Here is a 15366-nt window from a genome sequence, read left to right as displayed (position 1 = left end):
ACTACACTGACATAGGACACAGACCTTCAAAATAAAACAGGAAACATGAGACGCGGACAAGACAATATAAACTTGACAACATAAGACACGCAGCATGAAACAGGGAGAGGGAAACTTAAATACAGGGGTAGAAAACACAAAGAGAAACTAATAAACAAATGAACTTAGCTACCCTACAGAACTTAAACATAACATCCAAATAAACTAAAACTCAAAACGCTGGGTCAACAGACCCAGGAACACGACAGAAGCAGGTGTAACAATGAAGTAGCAGAACTGGGTGAGTGGGTGGAGACGAGCATCAGCAGTGATTTGTGACAGAAGGACAGATATGATGTATGGTTTGGAGACGGTGGCACTGATAAAAAAGACAGGAGGCTGGGATGATGTCAAGATATTCATTTAAAGTGACCGGGAAGGACATGGAAAGGAGTATTTCAGAGGCTCAGCTCAAGTTGAGTGGTTTGGCAACAAAGTTACATTTTCTCATGCTGAATAAATGTCAGGTTAACTTGTTCATAGATTAACTTTTGTTTTGGATCCACCGTCAATAAACTTTAACTTCTCTTGATGTTTCTGACAAATTACCTGCAAATGTTGAAACGGGTTAATATTCTAAACCTACATACAGGACAGACGCGTACAGAGCAGTATGCACATCAGCAGGTAAACCTTTGTTGTTGTTGTTTTGTCATTTTGTTAACAGCAAGAAAGTTAAAATAATATTCCTTATTTTCCAACCCCAGTTTATAATATGGAACATTTAACATTGAATTCAATGTAATCCAACTGCTAAAAAAGTTGCACTAAATATTTTTTTCCAATGCATAAAATATGAACTATTATCTTCAAACTGCAGTAAATATTGAGCCTAAATAATGGCTGACCAAACTGACATTTCTTTTTTTCAGCATTACATATTTTTAATCAATATTCCTTCATGACTGGGGGACATAATGGAATGACTGTTTTTCAAATGGACAGCAAAACAGTTATGATGACACTGCACACAGTTACAAGCATTACAGGGATCCTTTTGCGCTTCAACAATGGAGAATCTGTATGAGGAAAAACACAAAAAACATCAGGACTTGCATTTTTATACTGAAAAATGTTGCATATTTAAAGGGAAAGAGGCCCATGGGGGGTTTGTTGGCTTTTGTCAAAGCAAAACATTACAGGTACATACAGTTAGAAGAGTGGATTTTCAGAGAAAAGGCTGCGCCCGAGGTGGTAAAGAGTAACTAAGACTATGTAGGCATGACTTCTAGACTTCTCTCGCCTCTTTTCTCAGTTCATACATCTTCAGTTCCTGTAAATCCCTCTCACCATACATGCAAATTGAGGACAAGACATAAGGAGAGAGTTGTCTTTAAAGCTGTGCCAAATAAATAAACTAATAAATAGTTTTTCAAGCCCAACTATATTTTATGATATCAAATGTGATTGGAGTTTAACAGTGTTTCTGAGAACTTGTATGTGGAGCTTCTTTTGATCATATTCACATCAAAATGTCAGGATATCGGATATCAAACCAACTTTTCCTACACCAAATCATCTTTAAAACCTAAAAAAAAAAACTGAGTACTTGTTAGCATGTCTTCTACTTCCTGTCATGGTTTTATGTCTTATCTCGTTTATGCTTCACTGTTTAAAACATAAAGGATGCACCTATACACCCTGCATTAGAGCTCTATTTCAACTGTTCTATTTTATGCAGAGGAAGAATCAAACAATATGTGGATGCGCACGGACCCTGAAGCCGAAAGCTCAGGTTAACAAAGAGACAATGCCACTGTGATGATACCTAACACTGTAGTTTTAGGTTGATCTAGTGCAAAGAAGTCCAACTAGCTTTGTAGTATGCGCCTATGATTGGTTAAGGTGGAGAAGCTGATTGGCCAGCATCTGGTACATTCAGGAAGTAATGATGTATCACCGTTACAAGTTTAGCTGTGAAGCAAACTGGCTGAAGATGATTTGCAGTTAGATATTTTCTCGAATGCTCCAGATGCAGGAGGTCAGAGTCTAAAGGAGCTGATTTGGTCAGCTAAACCAATGAGCTATTACCACAAAACACATAAAAAATGTTACTGAACTAAGGTGATACATGTGTAAATAGAGACTGTACATACACGTAAATACAGATACACATGTATATACGGTGCAGATATGAACATATGCAAACACAAGCCGGCAACAAATAAAAGACACTAATATAAAGCTTAAAAGACTTTTTAAAAGATGTTTGGTCATACAGCTTTAATACGCAGTGACACTGATTCTTAGGTATAATTCTTTGCAAGCAATTTAACACTTTTCTTTCAAAACGTATTCCTCCCATAGATGTGAAATTGCGTTGGTATTCAGTAACAAAGGACATCGCATGCATTTCCCATCATTTGATATGTGCACTACGAATGGAGGTATTGTCACCATTAGAGGTAACCACTCCCATCAGATGAGCTTTGTTTTATTTGAGGAAAAGGTCACGATTCAGAACAACATGGTACTGATTTACACTAAACGCTTCCATTTAAGACGCCAAGTGGACCAAACAATAGCAGCAAAGTGCCTCCGACAGGGCAGAGCAGAGCAAACAAAGCCCTCACTGTAGGGTTAAGGGTCTAATAGTATTCAAACATAACTTTTTCACATGTGAATAAACATACATGTAATTATTAACATTATAAACGAATGCCTGGATTTTTGTACTATTGTAACAAAAAATTTGTACAATTTTATGACATATTAAAATAAACTTGTGCAATTGGACCTTTCCCTTTCTTTTTGGTTTCAATATACTGGACCAGAGTGATTTAGTGGTTATGTTTTTTCTAAATTTGTGTTAGAAATTTCTGGTTAATTAAATGAAGTGCATCAAATTGTCCAATCAGAGCACTTTCCATGGAACAAGCTCATAACGGTTCAGAAAATATCTTCTGCTCTGTGCTCAGTTTGATGTTTGTCGTGATCTAAAAGTCCTCAACAATGAATTCATCCATTTCAATTAAACCTACATGACCATTTTATGAGTTGTGCAACTTCACACATCACATTCAACACAGATTCTTAGCATCAAAGACTGAGTCAGCTGGCAGATCTACAGAAAAATCTAAAGGAAAGAACACCAGTAATGTTAATTAACTGGTTCGTTTTAAAGCTAATTTTGCTTTTAAAAGAAAAATTAACTTTTGATCTAAAATCAAAAGAGCCAAAAACAAAACTGCAAAAAAAAGAGAAAGAAAATTAGCCTCAAAACATGCTTGAGCCTAACAATACAGGGCACACAATCTATTATAAATGTGTTAACAATGTTTTTCTTGCATTTATAAAATTATACAACTAAAAATACATTTAAAAAATGCATTACTAAGAAAACAGAACAATTATGAAGTGAAGCAAAAATGTGTATTCAGAGGTTTTGGCCTGTTTTGAAACAGAGTGGCTATAAAGCTTTGAATTCTTGCTGTTATCGCATAAATTTGTTAGAATTAGTTAGAATCAAAAGGATGCAACTGTGATAAGAAAACATACAGCAGCCTAACGGGTCTAAAAAATGACAATTTTTTAATTTAATTCTGACTGTTTGGAATGGATTCATAATGTGAAGCTTGAATGAATGAATCTGAATGCTCACGACTGAGCCTTCAGAGGGTTAATTTACCCCCAAAATATTGTAAATGTATATATTAACATATATAATACTGTCTATCTTCTACTTTGTTTCCTTTTATGTTTGTGCTGTTATTTACTGCCAAGTACGAAAGCATACCTATGCTACTCAACACAAGTGTCATTGCTTTCCTCCTCTGGCTTCTCACGTGGATGGCAGGTGAAGTTACTATAGTGCTCTCTGACACGTATTTGTTGACCTTTCTCTTGCACAGTCTCTCAGAAGATCCAAATTTCTGTCAAAAACATGAAAAACTGCAAAACAATCTTCAAACAGGTAATGGAAATGTTCACAGAACTGAGCAAAAGTTAAAGACATAATATTTTAAAGATCAAAGTCTATGAAGTGAACTTACAGACAGTAACGAGCGACGTTTAGACACCTCACAGAGTCTGGTGACACAAAGCAAATAGAAAGTGGAAACTGTCTCATACTCATTGTCCACCAATCTGAAGGCTTCAAAGGAGAAAAGCGCCTTTTGCGACACCCCATTGATCTCCACCATAGTTTGCGCATCCCGTGTATACCTAGTAAAATAATAAACATGTACTTGAGAAAGCTTGAAATGTGTCAGTGTGTAAATGGGTACATATTACATTTATCTCACTCACCACACAAACAGGCCATAATGGCCGCTTTGCATTGGACTTGGACTTGTTGTTGCAAAGCATCATTCCAGCAGCACATTGAACCTTTGAGAACAAACAGAGAGTTTTTTTAAAAAAAAGACAATTAAAAAAAAAAAGTTATTAATGTAAATTTTAAAACTTGCCTGTCTTTTAGATTGATGGCTTTCACTTCAACATAAATCTTTGTCTTCACTTCAAGTCCTGTTTCTGGGATAGTTAAGATCTCTTGGTACTGTTTGTCCTGTTCCAGGGAAAATTAATAGAGAAAATGAAGTTTTAAAAGTATTTTTTTTAATATTCTAGTTAATTCTAAAAGATTTTAAAGATTACTTTGTAGAGCTGCAGACTCAGCATGTTGAATAATCTACCATCGTTGGATTTTATACTTGAAGTCCCACCAGATCTGCATTCAACCAAATAAACATATTATTTTAGAGTATGACAGATTCAGTTTGCAGGTATTACTCTGTGCGTCACATGGCATACTCACACACTCAGTTTGGTGTTGTTGAACAGATATTTCATCCGGTATGTGCAGGAGAAATTGTACCGGATCTGGGGCCTGTAGGTGATCATGCCCGCAACGCGGTCTATAGAAGTAACAGTGCCAAAGACAGTGACGTACTGGACATATGAGAAGTCTGAAAACTGTCCACTCCTAATATGACTGCTTATCTGTTGATGGAGAAATATGTTTTAGCATGACAGCTTTCAATAAATTTGTTAAAAAATTAAAACTGAAGTAAAAACTATTATATAGGTTACCTCAATATTATTACCGCAGAAAGAGAGAGAATTTGATTTATTGGAAAGCTGAATCTTAATCTTGGTGGGTCAACAGTGAAGTCAGCAGTCCCATAACATTTAGGATTATTTGTCTGATTATTGAGGACCACCCAGGACTCGTTGTAAAAAGCATTGTACATCGGGCAAAGGTAGATGCTCAGGTCTATGTGCTCAGGCCCGCAGGTCACAGATACATCTGAGTTCTCTGGGAGAGGAAAAATAAAAGATTTCAATCAAGTCGGTGGAAGATTGAGAATGGTTTTAAACTAGAGAACTCTCATTATGCTTGCTGCACAAAGCCTACAGTTACCTGATAAACAAACATTTAGCAGCTACAATGCCATATACTTGTTTCTGGAGTTGACAGAAACCCAAAAAGACTGTTAAAACAAAATGAATGGTGGAGTAAGTCTCTACTTTTATTTGTATTTTATGCACAAGACTTGTATCTGCTGTTCTGAGGCATCAAAATATCTGCTGTTGCTGGTCTGTGAATATACGCCGTTTTAAATGACTCTCTCAGAAACATACTCAGTATCCTTCTTCCACACTTAAAATTGTGAATGAAGCGATTTGGGAGATAATAATAATAATAACAATAGTCAGGGATATAGAAAGATGTTTAGATCTATAAGGACGACACAAATATGCAACTTGATAAATGTCAACAAGTATTTATTATTTAACATCAACATATTAGCTCCCTCTGCTGTCTGTTATGCAATAACAGGCAGCAAAAAGAAGAAAAAAACAAACAATGTAGCATGAGCAGCTACTTTTTTCACCATTCTCAACTCAAAAATCATTTAAAAGTTCATTGTCATTGATTTCAAGGTGCCATCATTCCTTATCAATAAGACTCTTGACAACCTGGTTCAAATCATTTATTTGCCATACACAGTTATTTTAAATTATTCTGAGCCCTTATCTCCCCATTAACAAACTATATGATTTATACTGAAGTTGCATGCTTAGATAACCACCGACCACCATGTAATATGTTTGTGAAATGGAAAAGCTACATAGAAATATGAAAAAGACCATGCACTGTTCCTTACTATTGTTCCCCATGACCTGTTTTATTATCTACTGTATAATGACCATGCATTGTAGATGATGAAATACTGCACTAGCAGTTTGGGAGATCGGTAAAAGGACTCCACTCTGAGTCAGAAGATATTAGAACTTTCTCTTTCTGCGCCCGATGTACATCCCAGTGTGAACGGTCAGGGCAGTGCTGAAAATATGGCGAAACACATGATGACAGCCACCAGAGGCCCATTGTAGCTGCCCCCATTATTCACACCTTTGTGAACAGGAAAAGAGAAAAGCATTAAGGTATTAAAACATTGTATATCTAATGAGTCAGCATTGCTTATTACAGACAGAATAAGTAACCCTTTCAGAATAAATTTGTACACACTAACACAGAAATGTCATACGTCAGAATTTTGATCTTCTCCTGTAAAAGTGAATCAAAAGTCATGGTCAGAAATGGATAGATTTCAAGCTTATTGTGCTGTTGAAAAAGAATTGCTTAGTTGCTTTTCTGAAAAAAGTCACACTAGAAAACTGAAAACACACTAGAAATCTCATAAACTGATGCTAGGTGCATTCAGGCTATGCAGGCAGCTTAGCATAAAGCCTGAAAACAGAGGAGAAATAACTTGGTTCAGACTCGACAGGGTAACCAAAATCTACCATCAAAGACTAAGTTTTGATAATTTTTTAAAAAATTGTGTCAGCGTTAATCTCGTTAAAATGACGTTAACGCCATAACCGCATTAACACGGCAAATCTCCGTTAGCGAGTTAGCGCGGACACGGGGCTAACTCGCTAACGGAGATTTGCCGCGTTACCGTCATTTTAACGAGATTAATGCTGACAGCACAATTTTTTTTTTACATTGCGCAAAAATATTAATCTATTAATTGTAATTTAATGTAATCCTCTGTTTTCATCCACTAGCTGTATTGTCAGATTTGATCAGGTGAAAAATAATCTTTATTAAGCGGCATAAAAGGATAATAACACAAGAATACATATTTTATTGCAATTTGTTCTAAACACATACCAGTTTTCTGGTTGCCCACGACTATGATGGGAGAGGTGATTGTAGCATTGCTCGACACGGTCTCCACCTCTCTCTTTCTCCTAATTCGGGGGGTGCCACAGTTCTATCGAAAATAAACAAAGACAAACAAAATACATTTTATTTATCTTAGTAATACAAAAAAAAATGAATTCTTTCAAGATGTCTGGTAAAAACAAGTCACTTCCACTCACAGGCAGCAATGAGCTACATGTGGATGTCTCACAGAGTCTGGTGACACAGTGCAGGTAGAAAGCAGAAACTGTCCGATTTTTGTGCTCCACAAATCTGAAGGCCTCAAAGTTGAAGGTTGCAGTATGTGACACTCCGTTTTGTTCCACCACAGTCTGTGCATCCCGTGTACACCTAAAGTGAAACAAAATACATGCACTTGAGAAGGTTTCAGGGGCTCGCTTGAAATGAGTTTCAGTGTATGTCAATGATTAGATGAATTGTGGTTACATTTGTATAACTCACCCCACAAACAGATCATAAGAGGTGCTTTGCGTGGGATATGGACTTGTTGTTGCAAAGCATCTGTCCAGCAGCACATTGAACCTTTGGGGACAGACAGAGATTTTTTTATGGGTCTTTTCTGTTAACGCAGCCAGTCTAATGTAAATAGTTAAAGCTTACTTCTTTGTTAGATTGGTGGCTTTCACTGAAACATAAATCTTCGTCTTCAAGTCAAGTCCTGTTTCTGGGATGGTTAAGATCTGTTGGTACTGTTGATCCTGTTCCACAGAAAAGTAACTGAGTAACTGAGTTTGAAAAGTTTTTTGGTAATCTTCCAAAAGTTTTAAAGGGTCTTACTCTGTAGAGTTGTATACTCAGTGTGCTGAGAAAGGTGCCATTGTTGTCTTTTATGGCCAGAGTCACACCAGATCTGTAGTTGATAAAAAAAGACAATCATATTATGCTTTTATTTCATTTTATTATTATTTTTTATGCTTTTAATATAACAGATACATTTGTGCACATATCTTTTGCATGTGGCATTACATACTCACACAGCCAAGTTTGTGTTGTTGAGCAGATATTGCATGGGGTATTTGCAGGAGAACTTATACAGGATCTGGGGCCTGTAGGTGATCGTGCCCGCAGCGGGGTCTATAGAAGTAACAGTGCCAGAGATGTTGACGAACTGGACATTTGAAAAGTCAGAAAACTGCCCAGTCCCAACTTGAGTGGTTATCTGTTGACAGAGAAGTAGTTTTTAACTTGACAGCGTACAATAAATGTATTTTAAAAATGTATTATAAATCTGCAGCAAAAAGCTATTGCATAGGTTACCTCAAAATTATTATTGCAGAAAGATAGAGAGGTTGTATTTATGGGAAAGCTGAATCTTAATCTTGGTGGGACGGCAATGAAGTCAGCTGTCCCATAACATCTAGAATTGGTGATCTGATTATTGAGGACCATCAGGGACTCGTTGTAAAAAGCATTGTATATCGGGCAAAGGTAGATGCTCAAGTCCATATTCTCAGTGCCGCAGGTCACGGATATGTCAGAGTTCTCTAGGAGAGGAAAAATAAAAATATTTAGAACAAATTACTGGAAGTTTAAGAGTTTTTTTAAACTGGAGAACATGCTGCAGAAAATGATGATACAAACCTGGAGCTCTGTTTGTAGGACTTAAAGCACAAGCATCTGGTGTCTGAGCATCAGCCCTCAAAATTAGGCCAAGCTGGAATAGAAGAAGGAGCAGCTTCATTGTTCTCAGTGTGGACCTGTGAGAAAACACCAAAACAATGAGAATAAGGCATTCACCATTTTCTTTTAACAAAAAGTGTTTTTGGGAAGAAAAAAAAAACTCTTCAAAAATGGACAGATTTCTTTTCTGTGTCAAAAACAACAGGGTAACCTCCCTCCAGGGCAAAGCTTACAGAGGTATTAGTTTCTTAAGGCTATTGTACAACACACAGTAAGCAGCCACTTGAGAGGAAAAACAGAATAAATTTTCAGTCAAGTTCATTAACATCAAATTGATAGCACATTCATAGTTGAGATGATTAAAAAGTAATTGTATTCTGCATAGACACATTCATCATGCTGTCTCAGTACAAAAACATCTCAAAATACTCACAATACACTCAATATTTCTCAGGTTTAACTTTTACAATTAATATTTTTCTCTGCTAATACATAAAAATATTTTTCCTGATGCAGACACATTAATTTGAATAATTTTCATAAATAGATTTTTTTTTTTTTTTTTAAATTGTGAGACTCACCGATAAGCCTTCATCTGGGGTCTTCTTCCTCTCAGCTTCCAGATTCCAGATCCTATTTATACCGTTGTCCCCACAGGGGCGGGTGATGGAAGACAATAGTGTAACCTGAACACTGAGCCTTGAACATGAATATCTTCTTTTTTTCAAATCATTTTGGCTTCTTCTTTTAAAATACATTTTGATCTTGAAGAAAATATCATCAAAGTATTTTTAGGATTGTGTAGAATTGAACATCGAGCTCTGGCTTATTTTGACAACAATAACAAATGGAATACTGCATCTTCAGGCACCATAATGTCAGACTTTTACTTCATTAGCAGTGGCACTATTGCATATTATGCTGCCCTTTAATTTAAGTTCCACATAATAAAGTTAGTCTATTAATTAAAATCATCCGATACACTTTCTTTATTAAAATGTTGACATTTATGCCAAGGAATTATAGTATCACCTATGGTATCACCTTGTGTTCTTGTTATATTAATTTGGTTATTTTATTAATTTCATCTTTTTTTTATCTGAAGTGAAACATCATATTTAGTTTCATAGCCAAAAAACAAACTGCACTATAGGATTTGGTAGGAGTGTCAACATGTTGTATAAAGACTCATTAAACTGTGCTGTTTAACATAACGTAACATATATGATCTATTTTAAATTAATACATTTATGGATTTGAAAAACACTTAATTGCTGTCTTGGGTATAAGCGGAGTACGTGTTGCCTAGGAAACATATACAAACAAATAACATTCTGTTTTCAAAGGTGTCTGAAAAGCCATGATCAGTGATTTGATCACAAGTTCGTGGAGATCTTATAATGTGATAAAAACAGAAGTAACTGTCGTCAGAGTTTTGTAATGGGTCGTTTTTTGTTTTGGCCTCAGGCGCTAAACTGAAAATAGAACGTTCAGCACTGTTGTGTACAGTCTCTAACTTAAAGACACACCTATCTCAGAGGAAAACCAAGGTCTTTTGTGAAGCATCAAGACACGAAAGGGACTCCCGAGTCCCCAAAGAACACCACCATAATACAACATGAAGGGACAACCTGAGAAAGATTACTTTACAGGGATCTAATGTCAAATGCCGGTTATAATCTCTTCTTTGTTGTGAAAAAAAAGCATTTGTCTGCAAGCAACACCATCAGTGTTACTCAAGGCATTGCTAGGTGAAAACCTGGACCCCTTGGGAAAAACTATTAACCTGGTTCAGGCCTGTGGCAGATTTGCAATAGGAACTGTCCTCAAAAATAGGTTGTTCTAAAAGAGTGCGATTGTCTGTAAGTCTGTGACACTCAAGTTGTTTCTGTAAAACGGGCTCAGTTTCAGTAATAAAAGTATGATTGCTGTGATACTTGATTATGAAACAAATCTTAATCTGTATCTGATTCTCTAAAAACTAAAAAAAAATACAACAAAGGGACACACTGAAAATGAGCAAACAATATTTTCGGAAGCACAGCCAAGGGATCCCTGGCGATTAGTAACCTGAGGATACATGCTTTATGGGAAAAACAAACAAAGACACATATAGTGCGTTTAGGTGTGACGCATAGATTCTACACCTAGCTTATCATGGACGTAGCAGTGCAAGTATGCAGATCATCAGACTTTAAGCGCAGTTTGGATGAAGACCCTTTAGGTGATCACTGATTGTATGTTAGATTAAATTCTGAACAGTATTTTAGGAGTAGTGAGTCAGGTCAGATCAGTAGGATCCATATATGACAGGGTAGTACATACATTTACTAGTATTACCTGGTCAATCAGAGCCTGGGATGTTCACTGATGGTCCGCTTGTTGGTCCACACTTTACCTTTCAGCTTAAACTATGTGTTAGCTGTTGGGAACTTGACAGATTTCTAAAAATCTAAGTCAAAGTTGATTTACTTTCATTTCATATTGTCTTCTTAAATGGGTCAGCCACTATCAGATGGTAAAACTGGGTTTACCGGTGTCACACAATTGCATTTTAAGGCAAATAATACCAATTTAAATGAGCTGGTCTTGATAAAGTTGATCCCAGTGATGAAGTTCACACAGGCTTTGGTTGCAATAATCACATTTAAATTGTTGTAAAATGTGTTTACTTTATATAAGAATGCATTTATACTTCAACTTGGGCTGTAACACATTTCCATTTCCTCTAATACAAAACGCTACATTTGTCATGCTTTTCATGCTTGTTTTTGCTTTAATGGAACAAGCAAGGTATTTTTGTCCACTGGGTCCACACTAATTGTTATTTAACATTCAGATTTATGGTAAAAAATAAATAAATAAATTAAATGTAATGCTTATAATTACTTAGAATGTCTTTTTAACACATGGACTTTGAATTTAAAATATGTCTATGCAGATCACTAAAATATAATCATTTTTCTTTTTGTCAGTGTTATGTGTGAAGTTGTTAACCTTGTCCCAAAGAATTGTATACTGTCCCTAACAGTGCATACCTTGAATTATGTTATAGAAAATATAAGTAAAATATATATGTAACATTACCTTATTTTTGTATAGCTTCTATATCCCATGCTTGTGATACTGATGGAAGCATACGGATACACTTTGTTACAGGCATAAATTTTGTGTAGCTTGTTGCAGGATGTGCCCTAAACAGTCAATGACATACATCCTGGAGGTTATATTGTATAAATATAGAAATGGAAAAAAAAATTATATTTTTTATTATGTGTCTGATTTGACATGATTTACATGATTTTCAAAATGCAAATAAATTGATTACTTCTATTTTTAATGACAGTTTCACAGTTTCTATATTTTCTTTATAATTGTAACTTTATAGGGTAAAATTAATCTAAAAGCATTGAATCGTTTAGTACCACACCTACTGACTGCAGTTACTCCCTGCTTTATTGCAAAGCCATGAATATATGCAACACCTGAGCAGTATCATAACATTTTTGTAACACAGGAGGTGTCCTTTTTTTGTTTAAAAGGTCATATCAGAGCACAGCACTACCTCATACTGTACTGGTAAACCAACCCCAGGATTTTTTTACCATTATTTTTTTATAAAGCTTGATTATCTGTGACCCACTTGTGCATTTTTAAGAACTACACCCTGATCTCAGTGTCTGTTCTCACATAAATTTTGGGTGTTGGTTCAGGTTGTGTACTTTAGAGGAAGCCTCCAGCTATGTCCTTAATACTTATTTAGCAATAGCACATGGTTAAGCGAATGCTTTCTGGTTCAGTCTGTACTTCACAGACTGCAAAGAGTAACATTCTTTCACTTTCTGATATTTACTTACTAATCGTACTTACTAATTGTACTTACTAATCGTACCACAGCATACTACAATGTTAAAAAACAAACAAAAATAAACTTCTTCCAGAAGAAAAACAAAATGTAATATTAGCATTTAGAGCACCTGGTCTTTATCATTAGTTAATTAGTTAAATACAACCTCAGATTAACATTCAAAATGCCATATTATACTGTCATTATTTTTTTAACAGAAAATAAATCAAAATGCAGAAGCAGTGAGTGGAAAACTACAAGGACACTCTTTCTGCTTCCATTAAGAGAGTCGAATTAAGACAATAAGTAGCAGCTAGATGCCGCGAATCACATGTACTTGATTAATTGAGCATGTGCAAGTACGACCACCTCTATAAAAGCAGGTGTTTTGGCACTTCTTTGGACTAAAGCATTCAGTTGTGTGTTGACTCAATGTCAATGAGGAAAGACATCAGCAATGATCTTAGTTGATAACTGTTGCTTTCCATCAGTATAGGAAGAGTTATAAGGTAATTTTACAGTGAGAGACATTATTCATAAATGAAAAACTTTCAAAACAAATGAAAATTATTCTAGAGTCAAAGGTGAGACCATGTGTCCGACAGCTAAAGCTTGAATGAAATTGAATCACAGACCAAATCTACAACAGAATGTCTGAAAAAGAAAACATCTTCACATTGCTATCAGCTGGGAATTTATCACAATTGTGGTCTTCCTCTCCTTCTTACCCACCACTGTGTCTGGTCGGTTGGAACACCAACAAATCAGAATGTAGTTTGGTTATTATTCTGGCTGATGGTGGTTCTATACACACTACTTGTGCATTTTGGATTAGGGTTTGTTAAATAAATGAATGACATGATGTTATATGTCGTGTTTTGTTTTTACCTCATTTTCAGACATGTCACTGAACCAGAACCTGGCATGTTCAATTCAAAACCTCAGAAATGAATGAGAATGGGTGTGCTTGTTTTTTTTTCTTACCATGACTGTATATACTGTTAAGAGCTGGAAGATAATGTAAAGTCACCATGTGTTTTCTATGCAAATGTATAATTTGTAAACTCTACCCACCAGGTGAATATAGTTTTAAAATACTTAGTTTTATGATGATTTTTAATCAAATGATTAAATAGTACTAACTTGATGTCACCTACTTCAAAATTTGTGTGTAAAAATAAATACCTCCCCCTTAACAAACTTAAAAACGGTTACCTTTAATGAGAACTTTAAAAAACTTGAATATGAAATGACACATCACCTCAGAACTTCTTCTAGTTTCTATGTTTTCTGCTGTGTTTTAAGACCATCTGGTCTTGGGTCATAGTATCCACAGGGATTTTCTGCTCAGCTCACAGACTCAGAATAAAAACATTTAAGCCAAAGGTGTCCTGTGTGCACTTTACTGACAGAGTTTCTCATTGTGGTTTATTAGGAAAAGGCTTTTTGGGCAACGGGGGATTTAATAGTGTGAGTGTAAGTCAAGTGGAAAAACTGCCTGTGGAACTGAGTGACAGCTCTTTCGATGAATCCAACATTGCAGTAGGGTGACCAGATCTGAAGACCAGATATGAGTAGTATTATTGTAGTTTATTGGTGCTTTGTATTTTACTTTAATTCAACTTCCTAACTCCCTCTTAAATACATGCAATACTTTGAAGGGTTTGTTATTTTGTTTTTGTTTTTAAGAGCTCATGCAAGACGTTAACTATTCTTAACTATTGCTAATTGCTCTTCTATCAGGTAATCAAGTTCAGGTTTCTGTGACAATCTCATCCATTAACGAGCCACATATTTTTGGCTTATGTAACTGGCTTATATAAACTAGATACAGGACACTGTGTTGTTATGTGGGCAAAGTGGACACATGCCCAGGACCCTGGAGACAATAAGGCCCTCTGATAAGCTGTGCACTCCTCCTGTTCAGATAAGGACTCCAGCACTGAGACCAAACTTATTCTAGTTAAGTAAAACTAAACTAAAACAAGGAGAATGGTCCTCTTGAAATGTTCAAGATGACAGGAAAATAATTAAGGACAACATTTTAAGGGGCACCTGTCACTTATGGACATTGAAACTGAACTATGTGGCAGCTGGACTTTAGGAACTATTATATTTTAATTATTAAAAATTCTTGCTATGCACATGCATACTATTTACATAAAATACCACAACCACAGCCTAGACTCCTAAAACAAATGCTTTCAAAAGCTTGGAAAAAAAGGCAGTCAAGGTTGATGTATTTCTGAGGTCACTTGGGAAATCATTCCAGAATCTTGGTGCAAGGTCAGCAAAGATGCCCCTTTTGAAATAAGCTTGGGCTGCAGGTCTAGAATGATTGGGAAGCAGACTTTAATGATCCTGTGGCAGCAGGTGCAAAACCAATTAAAACTTTAAATACAGTGCCAAAAAGACGCCAAAAGATTTTTAAAATGTATTTGACTCCTTCAGGTTTATGTAAGGTTCTGATTCTAAATGTATATATATATAATAAACATTATGAGCTGCAAGCATAATCGTATTACTGTATTGTGTAATTGTACTGGTGTATGTATAGGTTGCATTGTGTTGCATGTTCTGTGTCTGTGGTTATGAGAGGGGAAAGAAATGTTGACCTTGTCATGTAGCATATATACACATTGTACTTTGGGGGAAAATTTGTCCCCCAAAGTTGACATAG

General features: G+C 35.8%; 1 protein-coding gene and 1 pseudogene across 1 annotated transcript; both read right to left on the bottom strand.

Moving 5' to 3' along the window:
* Window positions 1-3805: 3805 nt before the first annotated feature.
* LOC113036584 (zona pellucida-like domain-containing protein 1) lies at window positions 3806-6162 on the bottom strand (annotated as a pseudogene).
* Window positions 5750-9560, bottom strand: LOC113036756 (zona pellucida-like domain-containing protein 1). Its single transcript, XM_026193219.2, has 10 exons — window positions 9421-9560; window positions 8801-8916; window positions 8477-8703; window positions 8194-8378; window positions 7997-8069; window positions 7820-7917; window positions 7661-7741; window positions 7378-7549; window positions 7166-7268; window positions 5750-6397 (listed from the first exon to the last, which is right to left on the bottom strand). The coding sequence occupies exons 1-10, from the start codon at window positions 9432-9434 to the stop codon at window positions 6318-6320; spliced, it is 1149 nt and encodes a 382-aa protein (XP_026049004.1). The 5' UTR covers window positions 9435-9560; the 3' UTR covers window positions 5750-6317.
* Between the last annotated feature and the right edge of the window lie 5806 nt (window positions 9561-15366).

The sequence above is a fragment of the Astatotilapia calliptera genome, chromosome 14, assembly GCF_964374335.1.
Source record: "Astatotilapia calliptera chromosome 14, fAstCal68.1, whole genome shotgun sequence".
NCBI classification, from domain to species: domain Eukaryota; kingdom Metazoa; phylum Chordata; class Actinopteri; order Cichliformes; family Cichlidae; genus Astatotilapia; species Astatotilapia calliptera.
Note: the sequence above shows the minus strand (reverse complement) of the source record. Positions and strands in the feature narration are given on the sequence as shown.